Source organism: Canis lupus, chromosome 11 (genome assembly GCF_048164855.1).
Source record: "Canis lupus baileyi chromosome 11, mCanLup2.hap1, whole genome shotgun sequence".
NCBI classification, from domain to species: Eukaryota; Metazoa; Chordata; class Mammalia; order Carnivora; family Canidae; genus Canis; species Canis lupus.
This window is the reverse complement of record NC_132848.1, coordinates 22,264,459-22,282,906: the sequence shown is the minus strand read 5'-3', so window position 1 is coordinate 22,282,906 and position 18,448 is coordinate 22,264,459. Positions and strand designations below refer to the sequence as shown.

The following is an 18,448-nucleotide window of genomic DNA, read 5'->3' as shown; positions in this document are numbered from 1 at the left end:
TGGAGTGTGGGGACGGCCGTTGGCTTTTCAGAGTCTGAGCCATGAGTTTCACGGTCGTGCTCCTGGGGATTGATTTTTCCCACCCCGGCTGTGTCCCCTGGGTTCTCCGTGGAAGGAGATGAGCCCCGTTTGACAGCTTCCGCCGCGCGGGTCAAGGCGAGGTGTGGGTTTTAATCACTTGGCGGCAGAGCGACCTCTTCCCCGCGGCGCCTCTTGGGGGGGATTGTGGAGAGCCCGGCTGCCCCAGCGCCGCCTTCCCGGGGAGCTGCGAGGAGGGGCGCCCAGGGGGGAGCACCCAGCGCCCATCCCGTCTGACCCTAAAGGCCCCGGGAAGTTGCTGGTGGCAGAACCGTTGAGGGGCCCGCAGAGAGGGGCCCTTCAGCCCCACAGCCTTTCTTCTCTGGCCCCCGGGATGCGCGGTCCTCTGCCTGGTTTCTCACGGCCGTGATGCTGGGGTCTCCGGGGCGCGCCCGCCAGCTCGTGAGCCACCCGCAGGTGTCACGCGGTCCTTGTCTCCCAGTGCGGGGCGTGAGGTCACTGTGGAGTGTGTCCGTCACGTGCAGGGTCGCCTTGTCCGCCGCGGGCTTGCAGATGCATGGGGGCCTTTGCCGCTCGGGGCGGAGCTGCTGGCCGGGGTGCTCACACCTGTGTCCCTGCTTCCCCTTCAACCTCTTTCTTTCCTTCCCTGTCCCCGCTTCCTTCTGCTCCACCTGCGTTCACAGGCAGGCTGTCCCCCGGGGGGCAGCCCCTGTGTGCTCCAGAGCCGCGGTCTGGTCACCAAAAGCGCTTTCATTTGCCTGCTGGGCTGCAGTCTGAGTGGGGCAGGGTGTTGAGACCCACAGGGGCGGGCTGGTGTGTGCATGCTCACCCAGATGCCCCAGGGCGGGGGTGGGGGTGGGTGGGCTTGGACCGAGGGACCCTTCGGAGGAGGACGTCAGGGAGGGCTTCCTGGAGGAGGAGGCTTCTGTGGCCCCTGAAAGGTGCATGGTACCCAGAGACAGGGAGGATGCTTGTAAACATGGGGTGGGGGAAGGTTGTGTGCTTGGGACCGCCTCCAGCCTGAACCCCAAGGGGTGAGGGACAAGGGGAGAGGTGTATCTGCGGGCCTGGCCAGGGACGCGGCTTGCCTCCATCTCGCCCCCGGCTCTGGGCTCAGTCTGCGTCCCTGAGGGGAGGGCATTCTATCCTGCCCCTCGAGGTTCCTCTTGGACCCGTGGTGACCCCAGCACGCGGTGCCCGGGCCCTGCCCCCCTCTCACAGCCCCCCGTCCCCCAGGCCTGCTGCCCCCCCGCCCTGGTCCACTCCAGTGGTGCCTGTGGACACAGCTTCTGGAGGGGGCGGTGGCGTCGGGGGCCCACTGGCCTGTCCCCGCACCCCTTCTCCGGGGTCACTGGGGAGGCCGTCTGGTCTCAGAACCTTTTATAATCTTTGGTTAATGAGGTCACCGGAAGGCCCTTGTTTGTGTGGGTTGGATTACAAAGTAAAACTAAGACACTTAAGAGTATTTATTAAGTTGTGAAAAACTGCCAACTAGAAGCCCATCACAGGTATATGTAAATGGCATGGTTTTATTTAAATAAAAAAAAAAAATCACCATCCCCTGCCCCCTGCTAAAAAAGAAATTAGTGAGGGAGCAGCGCTGGCAGCTGCGGCCGAGGGGCTGTGACGGGGCACAGCAAGGTCACCAGTGCGCCCGTCCCCTGTGGCGTGACAGCGAGCGTGGGAAACCACGGGACGCCTTAGTTTGGATCTTGTGGGTCCCCTGAGGGGTTCCTGGGCCACACCCTGAGAACCGCTGGCTTGGCCTCAGGAGAGATTTCCCTGAAGTGGTGAATGAAGGTCCTTCTCATTTTTTTGGTTTTATTTAAAATTCTTATCTTTTATTTAAAACATTTAGTTTTGGGACGCCCGGGTGGCTCAGTGGTTGAGCCTCTCCTTCAGCCCAGGGCGTGATCCTGGAGTCCCGGGATCAAGTCCTGCGTCGGGCTCCCTGCATGGAGCCTGCTTCTCCTTCTGCCTGTGTCTCTGCCTCTCTCTCTGTGTCTCATGAATAAATAAATAATTTCTAAAAATATAAAAATAAAATAAAACATTTAGTTTTGAAACTTAGTTTGCTGTGGAACAGTCAGCAGGTTCAGGATTCAGGAGAGGCTGAAGCTTGGGATGGGACTCCAGTGCCCTTTCCCCTCCCCCTCCTTCCTCCCTCCTCCCCTCCCTCCCCACTCTTCCCCTCCTGGCCTCCCCCTGCCCTGCCTCCCTTCCCCTCCCCCTTCCTCCCCCTCCTCCCCTCCCCCCTTCTCCCTGGTGCCCCAGGGCTGCTGGCTTGCACACTGACAGGCTGCGAGTTCTCCAGCAGGGTGTGTGTGGGGAGGGTCCTCACTTCTCGTTCAGACCCTGGGGGCCCCCATCTGCAGCTGCCCCCTCGGGTGGACACGAGGGTGCGCCAGCCTCTTCTTGCTGTTACAAAAACAGCGCGGCAGTGAAATGACCTGCCCGCGCATCGTTTTGCAAGTGTGAGAGGTTCCTGGAAATGAAATTGTACCGTTACTGGATGTTGCAAAACAGCCCCGTGCACCCTCTCCAAGCAGGGGACCCTGCTCCCTTGTCCTCACGCCCACGTGCTGCGTGTTTGTTTGTCTGTCTGTTAGGGAAAAGGATTTCTCGATGAATCTTGATCTGATTTTCTGTCTTTATACGTGAAGATTAATTGTCTTTCCATATGTTTTTAAGAACTGTTTGTTTGCCTTTTCTGGGAGCTGTCTGCATCTTTTGCCTGTTTTTCTACTGGGCTGTTTATGAACGTCAGACAAATTAATCCTTCGTATTACGTGCTGCAAACATTTTTTCCTAGATTATCATTTGTTTGACTCCTGATGGAGGTTATTGCCTTGCAGGAATGTGTTTTGAATGTGATCTGTGTTCTTGCCGTGCTTCATGCCTGGCTTGGGAAGGCCCGGCCCAGTCCTGGGGTCCCGGATGCTCTCCTCTGGCCCCCGGGCTGCTTCCACTGTTCTCTGGGGAAGGTGTGAGGTGCGGCTCCAACGCCCCCTTGTTCCGCACCACTACCCGGATATCCCCAGTGTGTCTCTTCCCCTCTGATGGGAAAAGCCATTCTGATCCCAGTGGAGCCTGGGTCTGGGTCTGGGTCGGCTTCAGTACATTCTGGTTTGTTCTGCGGCCCCGCTGCCTGTTCACACACCGTCCCCACGCATGCAGAACGGCCGTGGCTGTGGCATGTTCTGTTACCTGGTGGGGCTCACTCCTCATCACTCTTGATTTCCAGAATTTTCCAAGTTATTTGGTTTATTTACTTTTTCTTAGAAACCTTAGACTTAGTGTGTTTTGCTTTCTCTAAAATCTTTTTATATTTTTTTAGGGGAATCACATTAGATTTATTGATTATCTTAGGGACTTTGATCAGGGTGTCTCTCCTTGTGTGTTTGTATATAACCGCGTTGGGATATACATAATATGATATATATAACAGGCCGTGTAGATGTGATAAGGTCTATAAAACAGCCTTGTGACCATCGTTGAGTGTATAGCTTGGTGGTGTTAGGTACGTTTCTCTTGTGCGTGACCATCTGTCTCCAGAACTGTCTGGAACTGGAACTGTATGGAACTCCGTCTGCATGGATGACTACTGACTCTCCATCCCCTTCCTCCCGCCTCTGGCGCCCACCATCTATTCTGTGTCTGCGCTGTGATTCCTGGGAACCGTAGAAGTGGACTGGCCGTGAGCGGTGTCCTCACAGTCCAAGCGTGTGGTAGCAGGTGTCAGGATGCCCATCGTTCTGGAGGCTGAATGATACTCCGTTGTACATATAGGCCACGTTTTGTTCATCCATCCATCCATCCATCCATCCATCCACCCACCTAGCCATCCATATCTCTTTGAGCCCGAGGTGTCTCCCCAGAAGTGGGATTGCTGAGTCCTCTGGAAGTCTGGTGTTTATTTTCTGGCTCTGGTGCTGGAAATCAGGCCAAGTGTTTACTTGGGAATCTGATGAAGGCACAGCCCTGAGCCTGGTGGCCTGGTTCCCCAGCCAGGGGGACAGGGCAGCCGTGACAGGACTTCCACCCAGGCATGGCTGCGAGCCCCTCTGAACCTCAGTGTCCACCCCTGTGTGGAAGGGGGACCCCAGAGACACAGCACCTGATGTTTAAGAAATCTCTACTGCTGGCCTGGCCCTGAGATGAGGAGTGCAGGAGCCAGGACTCCAGCCTCCCAGAGGCCGGCAGGTGGGGACGGAGGGGGAGGCGGGAAGGCAGGAAGCCCATGGGCCCATGTCCGCGTGGCTCTCAGTGCAGCTGCTGCAGGCAGAGACCCCCCGGGGGCTCCTCTGCCCGAGTCCCCTCCCCCCGAATCTGCTTCCCACGCCCCCCCATTTCCTTTGCCTGTCCTGCCGTGAGGCCCAATGCTGCCTTTCCCTGGGGTGTCTTCCTCTGCAGCCCGAGGCGGGCTTCTGCAGCTCTGAGTGGCCTTCCCTGGCCTGTGGCATCCAGTGCCCCAGTCCCCCGGCTCCTCTTTCCGTGGTTAGGAAGCACCCGACGGGTCGCTGTGCCCCCTCTGCATTCCCGCACCCACTGCATCTGGTATGTAGTAGGTGCTCATTAAACAGCCGTGTGACCGACTCGCTCGTTGCTGTGACTCCTGAGAGCCCAGCGTGTGACCTGCTCCCTGGCCTCGGTAGCGCCTGCACACGACCCCTGCGGCACGGGTCCCCAGGGCAGCGTGCTGCAGCCAACGCGCAGCTGGCTTGTGTGGCCTGCAGAGCCCACCTGCTGCCAGGCCAGCCTGAGGAAAGACCTCACTGTGGCAGCCACCCTGGAGCTGGGCAGTTATCCGGGCGCCGGACGAGCTGTGTGGCACAGGCCTGTGGCGGGAAGGCTGCTGCAGGCTTGTCCCAGCCTGGGCCGCATTCCTTTCTTGGCCTGCTGGGCAGGAAGTGTGGGGTCCGCCTCTCCTCCCCGTGTGGCTGTGCCACCTTAAACACTGAAAACCTCTTGTGGCCTGCGGCGCTTGACGTGGCCTGCGGCGCTTGACACCTCACGAGGGCCCATAAATATCCCATAAATATCCCAGGGCCTGGTCTGCAGGGGAGTGGCCTGGGGGAGCCCCGGGCTAAGCTGGGCAGAGAGAAATCTGGGAAAACAAGGTTGCCTCGGGCAGGTGGTTTGGAGAAACACAAAAGCCTTTCTCACCTCGGGGCGTTTAAAGCTGTGTTTACCTTGGTGCTGGATTTGCCTGGGAACCTGGAAGGTCTTTCAAGTGCACCTCACCCACCTTTCCCTGACAGGCTAGAAGCAGGTGATATCCAGGTGAAGGCCAGGTGACCAGGTGACCAGGTGATGGGCAGGTGACTAGGTGACAGCCAGGTGACCAGGTGACGGCTGTGCTGGGTCTGGAGTGGTGGAGCCGAGTGCTCTGGGGAGGGGGCAGTCGGCGGTGGTGCTTGGAGAGCCTTCGTGGGGGAGGGGGCGGTGCACAGCCGTGTAGCATGGATTGGGGTGTGCAGGCGGGAGGCAGCGCCCGGGGCCAGCTCCTGTGTCACGAGGGCTTTCTCATTGTGCTGCTTTGTCATTGCAGAGCAAGGGGCAGTACCATGAGACCTGAGGGGTGGCCTTCGAGGTGGGCAGTGCTTTCCACGGGGGGGCTGTTCACAGCTGGCTCTCCTTCTGGCTTCCCTGCCTCAGACACGAGATGAGGGATGTGGGGAGGGGCCCCTGGCACACGGCCTGGGTGGATGGAGTCGTGCGGGTTTCCCCCACCGAGATCCTTCGGCCCCAGGGAGCCTAGACACTGTCCGGGCTGCCCTAGCCTCGCCCTGGGTGACACCTGTGGCCCCTCACCCTGTCCCTAAGATGGGATGGTAGTGAGACCCACGCACGGGTGTGATGCTCAGGCTACTGGGGGGGTGGTGACCCCAGTGCTTAGCGAGGGCACAGGTTCCCCGTTAGTGTACCATGACCTTTCAGAGCATTCTTTTTTTTTTTCTTTTTTTTTTTTTTTCTTTCAGAGCATTCTTGTTCCACTGAGCATCTGTCACCATAGGACTAGGGGCAGCAGAGCATGGCCCACAGGCCCAACCTACCCCTGCCACCTGCTTCTGTAAATAATGTTTTAGCCGCCACACCCATTTTGTGGTACGGCAGCGTTGACACGTTGGGACAGGCCGTGTGCCCGCCAAGCCCCTTGCAGAACAGGCTCACCCGGCCCCGCACGTTGTCTGTCACCGTATCTTTTTTTTTTTCTTTAATTTTTATTTATTTATTTATGAGAGACACAGAGAGGCAGAGACTCAGGCAGAGGGAGAAGCAGGCTCCCTGCGGGGAGCCCAATGTGGGACTTGATCCCAGAACCCCGGGGTCACTGCCCTGAGCCAAAGGCAGATGCTCACCCGCTGAGCCACCCAGGCGTCCCTCTGTTGCCGTATCTCGATGGCGAGCCACGTTTGCAGCACAGGCTATTTTCAGACAGCTGCAAGCCACGCCCCTTGCTGCTTTCAGGAACTTGGGCCAGGGCCATGGCAGGAAGTCATGCCTAGCGCCCGGAATTTGGAAGGTGTTTCCTACCAGCTGTCTCATTGGCTGGATCTTCCCAGGTCCTGGTTGTGAAGAGCGATGGAGACAAATTGAAATGAGCTTGCATGTGTTTCTAGCAGCTTATTTTATTTGCTTATGTGACACTGAGGTGTTTGTGTACCTGCTCCTAAATATTGGGCTTTCTTGCTGGCTTCGTTTTGTTTAAATAAACATCCATGTGCCCCTCTGCCAGGCTTCCTGCTCCGTCTCCTCGGCAGAGGGGCCTGTGAGCCGTCACACAGTGAGGGTGGTATTAATAGAGGCATGTGCTGGGGAGGGTAGGATGGCTGAGTCTGTGTGAGGTTTGGGCAAGCGCAGGCTCTGGAGTCCAGTGAGGTTGGCCTCTGTTTCTGATGTGCCACTTCCCTCTTTTGCTGCTTCCCTGAGCCTCAGTGTCCCCTTCTGTCAGTTGGTGTAACAGGACTTCTTCCTTCTCAGCATTGTGACTGGGACATATGGCACCTGGGACGGGGGAGCTTGTCTGTCCCGGCTGAGATCTGGGGCCCTGCACAGATTTTGGGGTGCACAGGAGGCCCGGAGCCAGTGAAAGCACGGTGCCGGGGTTTGTCCTCCCTAGGTCGGGGCCCTGTGAACTCTCCACAGCAGGTGTGGCCAGCCCCACCTGGGCTTCCATTCCGGGTCCTGTGTGACATGTGTCTGGGCTGAGGCTCAGATGCCTGGAGGCGGGTCCTCAGGTGGGCCCGGCTCACACCTGTGCGGGGTGCTGGGTGCGGCTCTTATCACCACTTTAGGAGCAGGAGGGCTGGGCTTGCCCCGGGTGGCCTGCCTCCATAGCCCCGCTGTTGATCCCTGGGGCAGGTCGCCAGCTGGGGTTAGAGGGCATGGCCCGGTGGCGGCGAGTGGTGGGCTGAGCCTTGGCGATGGGGCGCTGGCTAGGGCTGCACCCTGTCTGAGCCGCCCGCCCCAGGCTCCGGCCTGCCCCGTCCCTTGGTGAGTCGGGCCCTGTGGTCCTTGCTTTCCCTGCCTGCCCGCCTTTCCTGCCTGTGGGGGGTTGGAAGCTGCTCATGGCTGTTGTTTGGGGAGGGGGGGCTCCGGTGTCCTGGACCCTCCTGCCTTGGCTTCTCCCATCAATCAAGCAGCAGCATCACCACAGGTGAAATGACAGCAGTGCAGGGTTAGTGACATTTGTGAAATGTGGTTTTGGAAAAGTAGGATCTGGGGTTTGGCCTCCTTGCTGCTGCTCACCAGGCGGGGTCCTTCCACGCACGACCGGATATGATCCCCAGCAGCCCTCCGAGGAGGGACTTTCAGAACCAGAGGCCGGGCGCAGGGGACAGCGGGGAACCCACCCAAGGTCACACAGCATCGCGGGTGGCGTCCTGCCCTGGGCTCTCGGGCCGCGTAGACGGTGGGAACCGCCCCCCTTGACTGCGCCCCCTCAGCTGTGGTTGGTGTGACGGATGATCTTGACTCAGGACGCCCAAGGGAGGGTGACCTTATGGAGCGGGGGAGCAGCGTGGCTGGCTGGGCGGGTGGTGCTGCACCGGAGGTGGGAAGAGTGGGGTGGCCACCCGGTGGCTGGGAGTGCCTCAGACAGCAGGAACCAGCTGGCGGGGTCCCGGGCCCTGGGGGGTCTGGGTACCTCCTCTGGGGACCCGAGGGGACTGCAGTGGTGAGGGTGTGGGCTGAGTCTGGCTGCACCCCGGCCTCAGGTGCTCAGGGGCGGTGTGTCCCTCGGGCACCCCCCTTCCTGCGCAGTGGGCGCACTGTCTTGGTCCCACCTTCCAGGATGGCCTTGGGTCCCCTTGGTTTTGGGTCCCCTTGCATTTTGACCTTTGTTCCTGTTTCACATGAGCCTCTGTCCCTGAGCCCCGTGGCGGAACAAGGGTGGGTGGGAGCCCTGAGCTTCCTGATGTTTCCTGAGCCCCATTGCTGTGCGGCTGCGGCCAGGCCCAGCGTGGGGGGCCGGACAGGTGTACGGAGCTCACGCCAGCTCGCAGCACCTTCGCTAACGTTTGCGGGGAGGTGGGGAGCTGGCCGTTAATGGAAATAAGTCTATAAACTTGGATGGATTCTAAGCAAAGGTATTCCATTGAAATCCATTGAAAGTGTGAATTGTGTCACTAGTTTTATGAGCCGGTCTGGTCCCCAGGTGGTATGCGACTGTCGCATCTGGAGGGTGGAAATCCTGGGCCATGGTGGCCGCGGCATCGGCCCCAGCTGCGCTCGTGCCGGCACGTCATGTTGGCGGCTTGACGATGGCCCTGCTGGGAGCAGCCCCGCCACAGACATGGCTAAGTGCCACCGATCAGGGCCTCACTTCTCACTTTGTTGGTTGTCTCGGTTTCATAAAGTGATGGAGAAACCGCCGAGGCCCAGGTGACGTGCGTAGCCCCTCACTGTGAGCAGCGCAGAAAGCCCGAGGAAGTGTTCCGCTGCCAGGCAGCTGTCCTGTCGTTGGGCAGGGACGTCCCCGTGTCCGAGGCCACCGAGTAGGGCTCCCGTGCGGGCCTCCCATTGCACCTTTGCCTGTCTTTTTTTTTTTTTTCTTTGCCTGTCTTTTATTTTTATTTTTATTTTTATTTTTATTTTTATTTTTTTTATTTTTACTTTTTAAAATTTTTATTTATTTATGATAGTCACACAGAGAGAAAGAGAGAGAGGCAGAGACACAGGCAGAGGGAGAAGCAGGCTCCATGCACCGGGAGCCCGACGTGGGATTTGATCCCGGGTCTCCAGGATCGCGCCCTGGGCCAAAGGCAGGCGCCAAACCGCTGCGCCACCCAGGGATCCCCACCTTTGCCTGTCTTGTCAGCGTAGACAAAATTATCAGCCGGCATTCCTGTGTGAACCACACCTGTTTGCCACTTGTGGCCGCGGTGGGCAAGGGAGGGGGTGTCCCGGGAGACTCAGAGGGTCCATGAGCGGCGCCGGCCACACGGCGGCTTTCCAGCGATGCTCTGTCATTTGTGAGAGCGCACGTGCAGCTGTGTGCCTGTGCACTTGGCAGTAGCCGTCTCGTGTGCATCTCTGCACTCCCTGCAGGGTCACGGGCTCTCCAGGTCACAGAAAAGGGGGTAGCAGCTCACCCTGGGTCCTCCTGGCTCTTGCGTTCTCTCAGACTTACTCTCCAGGGCCACCGGGCCATCGTCAGGGTCGCCGGGCTGGCAGGACCTGTGCCTGCATTGGTCCTCCACTGGCTCAGTGCAGAGGAGGGTTTTGGCCCGACCTCTGTGGGACAGACAAGCCCTGCGGGCACTTGCCCACGGAAACAAATTCAGGCCTCCCTCTTCCCGGAGAAACACCCTGGTTGGTGAAAACTTGGCGTTAAGTTTTTCACAAGTGTTCATGGATTTCGGGACTGCGAGCCCCAGCAGGGCTCCTGGGCTAAGTCCGTGGACAGCCCTTTGGTCTGCGGGCTCCATGGGAGGACAGCTCTTTGTAGCTGAGGCCTGGTGGCCCGGAGCCGGTGCAGGGCCCCGGATTTCCTGGCGCTGAGAGTCCGGCCAGCGCGGCCCCACCTTTGCGCATCTTTCCTTCGTTTGCTGGATGAGGGTCTGTGACCCCAGCACAGGCCGGCCCTGCCGAGGCCATTGGCTGCTGGGGCATCACCTGGAGACCTGGGCCATCGCTGCCCTTGGGGTCTGTGGGCACAAATCGTAAGCAAATCCTGATCCTGGAATTTCAGGACCCCACACCAAATGGGATGATGGCTTTTAAGGTGGGTACTTGGAAAGAAAGGCTCTGGGATCTGGGATGAGAGACACCCCAGAACCAGAGGTGTTGGCTCCGCAGCAGGACAAAGGTGGTGGCCAGAGGACCCGCAGGGCTGGGCTGGGGCCGCCCTGCCAGGGCTGTCAGTGGGATGCCACAAGGTCTGGTTTCCTGTGACACGGAGAGGTGCTGTGGGCCCCCCACCCCAGGCCCAGCTGGACAGGAGTGTGGGATCAGGGTGCCGAGGCAGACGGTGTGGGGCCTGGAGTGCAGAGGGCGGCTGTGGAGTGAGGCCTGATGGAGGGCTCCTCCCAGGGCTGTGGCTGGAGCAGCTGGTGGGCACACGTGCCATCCCAGGTCCGCGCTCAGCCCAGCAGAACCGAGCTGACATGTCCGGCAGGCAGGCAGCAGAGGAGCCAGAGCGGAGCTCCCAGGGAAGCCAGCAGGACCTCTGAGTATTGATGCCCTGAGCATCTGGGGTCCCGCTGACTGTGCCCAGCCTAGTAGGACTGAGGGGTGAATTTGGGATGAGGAAAGTGGCTCCCGGATGAGCCTTGTGTGTGGGGAAACCTGTGGTCATCAGGTGTGAGCCTGGCATGGGGCCGGGGCCGGGTTCAGCAGTCTCTGGCCTCAGACGGCTCCCAGGGAGTGCTCTGCAGGGCCGGACGGCAGTCGTGTGCGCACTGGGGGTCCTTAGAGTGTTGGTCAGGACCCCTGAGTCTGCACCCCACCCCGGCCCTCCTGCTCCCCCCTGCAAAGCCTCCAAACCCACCGGTGCCGGCCCAGGCCACTCCGGCCGCGGGGTCTGGGGCTGTCTTCCAGGATGGAGCTATGGCAGAGGGCCAGGCGGTCCCTGGGACTGGCTTGAAGCCGGGGGGAGGCGCACGGCTCGCAGCTGGACTCCCCGGGGATAAGGTGGGACGGGGCTGCGTCCTGTGGGAAAGTGAGCACCGTTCGTCCTCGGATCAGCGGGAGAGCCACTATCTAACCCGGGACGAGGCCCGGCCGGGCAGCAGCATGCCTGGAGGGAGATTGGCTGGGACCCGGCAAGCGCCAGAGACCAGGAACCACTCTTTTAAAAATCTTGGCTGGGAAGGGAAATAAAGTCCTTTGTGGTTTCCAAGTCCAGCTTCCCTAGACACTGCCGCCTTTGTGTGTCCAGAAACCATTGAGCGGGTTTCCAGAGCAGCATGCTTTGTGTCCCGGGCCAGTTCTGCTGGACGCAGCCCTGTGTGCAGAGGACGTGGAGCCCGGCGGGTGCTGCCTGGAGCCGGGCGAGCCCCACCATCCTGCGCCGCGGCACCGGGTGCCCCTCACCCTGCCCGTCCCGTCTCGCCCGCTCCCTGTGGCAGGCGGTTAAAGGTCCTTGCGGAATGCCCCCGCGCCGAGTGGGTCTGGGGTAGCCGCAGCCGGGGTTCCTGTGCCCGCGCGTCCGCTTCTGCCGGAGGTACAGGGAGGGTGCTCCCTCCGAGGCCCGCGGGGCCTGGTGGCAGCAGATCCTGCTGAGCGCCTGGGTTACCTGGGGTGGCGGTGGTGGGGGGGGTGGTGGGAGGGACGCTTACTGGAGCTGCCTGGGCTGGGCCTGGGAGGGGGCTGCAGAGGGGACACCGGCTCTGGGGGGGGGGCTGGGGGATGCACGGCTCTGGGGGGCTTCTGAGGGGGTGGGGGGCTGTAGAGGGGATGCATGGCCCTGGGGGGGCATCTGGGGGGTGCAGGGAGATGCATGGCTCTGGGGGGCATCTGAGGGGGTGGGGGGCTGTAGAGGGGATGCATGGCTTTGGGGGGCAAGTGGGGGGGCTGGGGGATGCACGGCTCTGGGGGGCTTCTGAGGGGATGGGGGGCTGTAGAGGGGATGCATGGCCCCGGGGAGGTGCAGGGGGATGCATAGCTCTGGGGAGCATCTGAGGGGGTGGGGGGCTGTAGAGGGGATGCACAGCTCCAGAGGGGCATCTGGGGGAGACTGGGAGATGCACAACTCTGGGGAGGGCAAGTGGGGAGGGGCTGGGGATGTATGGCTCCAGGGGGGCATTTGGGAGGGGCTGGGGGATGTGGGAGGCTGTAGAGGGGATGCACGGCTCTGGGGGGCATCTGGGGGGCCTGGGGGATGCACGGCTCTGGGGGGCTGGGGTAGGGGCTGGGGGATGTGGGGGGCTGTAGAGGGGATGCACAGCTCTGGGGGGGACAAGTGGGTGGGGCTGGAGATGCACGGCTCCAGGGGGGGCATTTGGGAGGGGCTGGGGGATGCATGGCTCTGGGGGGCATCTGAGGGAGTGGGGGACTGTAGAGGGGATGCACAGCTCTGGGGGTCATGTGGGGGGGCTGGGGGATGCACGGCTCTGGGGGGCATCTGAGGGGGTGGGGGGCTGTAGAGGGAATGCACAGCTCTGGGGAAGCATCTGGGGGGTGCAGGGGGATGCACGGCTTTGGGGGGCATCTGAGGGAGTGGGAGGCTGTAGAGGGGGAATGCACAGCTCTGGGGGGGTATGTGGGGGGAGCTGGGGGATGCACGGCTCTGGGGGGGCATCTGAGGGGGTGGGAGACTGCAGAGGGGACGCACGGCTCTGGGGGGCATCTGGGGGGGGCTGGGGGACGCAGAGCAGCGGCTGCCAGAGTGCAGGGTACAGGTGACATTTGTCGAGGGGCGCCCACTGTTGAGTGGCTCCGTGTGGAATGCTTGGCTCTGGGTCACACTCAGCATCTGAGACCCGGCCTCCTCCGTGTCCAAGACAGTGGGCCATACCGGTCCTCCATCTACATCTGACAGCTGGTGGAAGGGGGTGAACCGGGTCAAAGGGTGCGTCCTCCCTGAATGCACCCCTCCCCCCCCCCGGATTTTGTGAACATGACCTTACTTAGAGACTTTACAGATGTAATTGAGGTGTGGTAGTTCTGGGGCTGAGCCATGCTGCAGCCAGCACAGGGGTGCACCGTGGCCCCCTTTACAGCCTGGACCCGTCCCTGGGCAGGGGTGGAGTCGTGGGTCTGGTCCTGATCTGACAGCAGTGTGGAGGGCCATCCTCTTGGGGGGCCCAAGGAGCCTGGAGGAGCAGGGGGACAGGGACGGGCCCCGGGGAGCTCCTTGCTCCGGTGGACACCCCCCTCCCCCGGGCTCACGTGAGGAGCCTGCCCGGGGAGCCCAGGGTTGGAAGGACGGCCCCTGGCTAGCCGAGTGTGTGGGGCCGGGCCCGGGGCGTGCACTGCCTTCCGATGGTGCCAGGCTGGACACTCGGTGCTTTGTCCTCCCTCCGTGTGCTGGCACCTCATTTGCTTGCTGGAGCTGAACTGGGGAGGAGGGCGGCCCCGGCCCGGGGACCGTCGAGAATCCCGAATGGCGAGAACCCACCCAACCAGAGCCGTGCAAGAGGCACCTAGCTTGGCCAGCGCGAGGCCAGCCCTGAGCCCTTTCCTCCGGGCACACGTCAGCCAGGTGTCCCTGCGCCCCAGCCGTGGTCCCTGCCTGGCCCGTCCCCTCCGCCCTGCTTTCCTCTGAGGCCGGATGCCGAGGGATCCCTCGGGTCTTTCTGAAAATGAAAGGAAATAGGTTTTACATTGCTGCACTTCCCGTACCCAGTCTTTTATTTTTGTGGTTTAAGACGCGGTAGGAACGCGTCATGGGACGTCTGGAGAGAGTTTTGCAGAGCACCCCACGCAAGCTCCTGTCACCTCTGGTCTCTTTAGACACCTGTTTGCCGTAACGGGGCCCAGTGGCGGCCTTGGTCTTTCGGGGCCGGCCTCCTGTGTGCGGGCCGTGTGACGTTCCAGCACGCCGTGCCTGGGCGTGGGGGCGGCCGGGTGGTGGCATGCTGCTGGGTCACCTGTCGCCGAGGGGGCGAGACACTCCCCACGTGCTGGGTTCGCTCTCAAGAGGCAGCATCGCTGGCTCTGAGGGCGTCTCCGTGTTCACAGTTCCTGCCGCCTCCTGCCACATGGACTGGCGTGTGTTTCCTATTTAGGGAAGTTGGAGGTTTTTGCTCAGTGGTGGGTAGATTTCCTCTGGCTGTGAATTCCTCTGCTCCGGGAATTCGCCCGTCTGTGTACCAGGTCCTGTAGCTTTTGCCCGTTTATCTGAGCGGTCGCAGAGGGGGGATGCTTGTCTTTCGTGTATCGTGTTGGCCACACCTGTTCCTGGGTGCACTGCGGTGTTTTTTTTTAACAAGTGGAAATTTGGGGGCACCTGGTGGTCCAGTCGGTTGGGCGTCTGCCTTCGGCTCAGGCCGTGATCCTGGGGTCCTGGGATCGAGTCCCGCGTCAGGCTCCCTGATCAGCAGGGAGCCTGCTTCCCCCTCACTCTCTGCTCTTCCCCCCTGCTCGGGCTCTCTCTAGCTCTTCTCTCAAAGAAATAAATCTGTAAAAAGGAAAAACAAATGAAAATTTGCTTTTGTCCACTTGACTGTTGGACTCTTTGACTCTGTGATTATTTTTGTCATTTTTCTTTACAGACCGTTACCCCGTCTCTAGGGACTTGGTCAGCACAGTTCTCTTTTCTTTGGGTTTCTTTTCTTTTCTTTTCTTTTAAATATACTTCCCCATTTCATCTATGTGGAGCTCACAGCAGCTGTTTTTCCAGGTGGCCGGCCTGCGCCCCCACCCACATGCAAGCAGCTTGCTGTCCTGGCTGCCCACGGCCCCCCATGGCTGTCCACGACCACCTTGGCCCCCCACAACCCTCCATGGCTGCCCTAGCTCCCTGTGGCCCCCCACCACCCTCCACGGCCTTCCACGCCTGCCCACGGCCCCCCAGCCCCCTCCCTCCCTCCAGCATCATGCACTTCTGGGCTCTCCTGGCTCCTGGGGGCATTGGGTGCCCTGTGTTTTTTTTTTTTTAATATATATATATTTTTAATTTTTATGTATTTATGATAGTTACAGAGAGAGAGAGAGGCAGAGACACAGGCAGAGGGAGAAGCAGGCTCCATGCAGGGAGCCTGATGCGGGACTCCATCCCTGGACTCCAGGATCGCGCCCTGGGCCAAAGGCAGGCGCGAAACCACTGAGCCACCCAGGGATCCCCTGCCCTGTGGTTTTTGCCAGTAGGGCCGTACCAGGCCACCTTGTAGTGTTCCAAGCGAGCTCCGAGGAGCACCTGGCCCAGGAGACCATGGGGCCCCCTTCTCCACATACTGTGCGCCCCCGCTGTTTCTCAGACCAAAGCGAGTTCTGGCCCATTCCGCTCAGACTCTTGCGAGCCCCACTGTTGGCATTGCCACGAAGGGCGGGAGAAGTTGCTGGGGGAGCGGAGGGCCCTTGCAGGGTGGAGGCAGACACCCTGGGCCGTGATTTAAGCATCCTTTGAGGGTTGTTGTGCCCGTGTGGTCCCAAACAGGAAGTGGTTTCCCTGCCTTTGTGGTTCTCCGTGAGATTCCCCAACTGGGACAGCTGGGGCCAAATGGATGGATTCCATCTTGGGTAGGCCCTGCCCTGCCTGCCTTGCACGGAGATGCTGGTGTGTGTATGGGGGCCCGTGTGCGTCATCTAGAGCTCCCAGAACACGGTGGCCTCACTCGCATTATTCCTCGAGAGGCGGAAGCCGAGGCCCAGAAGAGTGGTGAGCAGCAGAGCAGGCTCTGAGCCCAGTTGTGTCTGGGGACCCCTACCTCCTGCAGGGGACTCAGGGCCTCGTGCAGAAGCTGGGGGGCTGGGGCTGGTGGGAGGCCCCCGACCTGGCAGCCCTGGTCCAGGACTTGTGTGACTGGGACTCGGGTTGGGGTTTGTGGCTTCTGCTGGGGGCTTCAGAGTGAGGTTGGCTGGACATGCAGACAAGCCCCTCATACTCTGCCCATGGGGGCTTTGGGGGGCCGGCTTGCCTCTCCCACAGAGACGTGGGGCACCCTGCTACAGCTCCGGGTGGGCATTCGAGTTTCAATGCACACGTGCCCTCCCCCCCAGTGTGACCCCCACACTGGATCTTTGCTGTGGTGGTTCCAGGCTGGAGGGGACGGAGGTGGGCAAGCCCTGGGCTCTGAACCAGCCCGTGTGTGGAAGACCTCAGCAAGCCAGGGAGGGCTGCCCAGGCAAGCAGGAAGGTGCTTTAGGGAGACAGAGCTGCTTGGATCGTGTCCCAGGGAGCAGGGACCAGGCCGAGTCAGGGGACGCAAAGCCAGGGCTTTGCTGAGACACTAACGCTGAGCATTCCAGCGGTTTCTGGGCAGCATGCATAGCTACAGCTTTGACCGTGTCCCTGATGGTTGGCTGGTGAGGAGGGCCTCTGAGGAGCGGTCAGCCCTCCTCTTTTCTTTGAAGCATTTCTACCCTAGCTTTTCCCAGGGTCTCTGGCCTCCCTGTGCACCAGCCTGGCTGTCTCTATGGCTGGGAAGGTCCTGCTGAGAGCCTCGGCTTCCTTCTGCCTTGTGGGGCCCACGGAGGGGGGGTGGGGCACTTTGATCAGGGGCAGGGGCAGGGGCGGGGGTGGGAACCTGGCCAGCTGAGTCAGAGTGGTGGAGGGGCCCAGGCTGGTGGCTTGTGGGTGCAAGGTGGGAGCCGTGGGCAGGGCGTGGGAACAGGACCGAGGGTGTGCTCAGGCTGGTGGGTGTGCTGTGTGGGTGAGTGATCGAGCCTCCTCCTCTCTTCTCTTGCAGGGACCCCGACCGTCATGTTAAGGTAAAGCAGAGGGGCTCAGTGCTGAACATGCTAAGGAGGCTGGACAAAATCAGGTTCAGAGGTCACAAGAGAGATGACTTCCTCGATCTAGCAGAGTCTCCAAATGCCTCGGACACCGAATGCGGGGATGAAGTACCCCTGAAAATACCTCGGACCTCGCCCCGGGACAGCGAGGAGCTGAGGGACCCTGTGAGTACTCCATGCGGGCCTCCCCTGCCCGGCCTCGGCCCCGGGTCCCGCGGCGTGGGGCGAGGGGCCGTCCTTCATCCTCAGATGGCCGAGCCGAGCATGGAGTTGGCAGGCCTGTCCTGCCTGCCCCGGCTTCCCCTCTGTGCTGGTCTTGCTCCCCTCCGGACCTCACGGGCAGCTGCTCGTCCCCCCAATCAAGGATTGGGCAGCTTTGCCCAAACCGCGGGTCTGTCCAGCTGTGGGATTTCCTTCCTCACCCATTTCCTGGGTGGTTGACAGACTTCTTGTGTGGAAGTGACGCAGGGACCCCAGCCTGACATCCTTGCCCCCTGGCAGCTGGCTGAGCCCAGGCTGGGCCTGTGCCGTCCCATGAGGAGACAGAGCTGGCCACTGTGGGCTGGTCCACGGGGCGTCTTTAACGGGGCAGCAAGGATGCTCTGAACACCTCCACTGGGCCGCATGGCTGCGGCAGGAACCCAGCTTGAGGGGGCCCTGCCTTCTGGAAGCTGGTGCCTCGTCGGCTGGGAGTGGGGCAGGGGCGAGGCGGGCTCTCCGGCCTGGTGTGATTGGGGCACTCGCCCATCGTGGGCACAGCGCCTGAGTCTTCCCCTTTGCCAGTGAAGAAGCCCCGAGCCCTCCTGCCCTGTGAGCGTGGCCAAGGTGGGCGGCCCCTCGGTGTCTTCTCCGAGCATCCGAGCAGCTTTCCTTCCCAGGTGTGGTCTGTGCGTGCTCGCCTTCTCTGGCTCCTTATATTATTAATGCCTTAGAACAGAATGGGGACTACGAGTGTGCTCCTGGCAGGAATGAATAATTTACAGGCACTGCCTCCTAGGAGCCGGGCTGCCCGATCGGGTGGGTCAGGCGCTGCAGAGCCGGGCGGGGAACCTGGCTGGCCATTGGCCGCTGTCCCCTGGCACAGGTGGGCTGGTCCTCCAGCCTCGGGGTCCGTTGGGGGGTCCAGGGCCCCGCCACTGGGTCTCTCGGTGCCCGTTTGTTGCAGAGCACCACGGGCTTGTCTTGCAAGGAAAGTGGTGTCTTCCCCATCCTGGCCGCTGCCAGCCCAGGCACCGTGAGCCACGGCCCTCCCGTGGTGGTCTCTGGGCCCAGGGTGCCGTGGCATCTCAGCAGCAGGAATCCCTCCGTGAGGGTCTGAGCTCACCATGGGGCGTGACAGGGATCCTGCAGAGGACTCCTCTGCTCCGTCTGTCCACCCAGCCAGGACTCAGCAGTAGGTGCCTTGCTCTGGGTGCTGTGCCAGTAGAGACCTGGATGTGCCCTGGAGTGCAGTCCTCTGTGTGGAGATGACGGCTGGCAGAGCAGAGGGTCTGCAGGGCCCTGCCTGTGCCCCACTTTGAGGTCGGGTCTAAGGCTGCGGGGAGGTTGAGTGGTGGTGGACACGGGG

The 18,448-nt window shown here is 61.2% G+C and overlaps 1 protein-coding gene across 3 annotated transcripts in view; it reads left to right on the top strand.

Annotated features, from left to right (window-relative positions):
- GRAMD4 (GRAM domain containing 4) overlaps window positions 1-18,448 on the top strand; it is a 73,678-nt gene that overhangs the window by 18,040 nt on the left and 37,190 nt on the right. For 2 of the 3 annotated variants that reach the window (XR_012039063.1, XM_072843505.1), the window contains exon 2: window positions 16,836-17,046. Coding sequence is in view for 2 of the 3 variants with exons in the window: in XM_072843505.1 (XP_072699606.1) it covers window positions 16,836-17,046 (211 nt within the window). In the remaining variant the exon portion in view is untranslated. Of the gene's footprint in view, window positions 1-11,685; window positions 11,708-16,835; window positions 17,047-18,448 lie in introns of those variants that run through there. The other variant, XM_072843507.1, reaches the window with a different exon arrangement.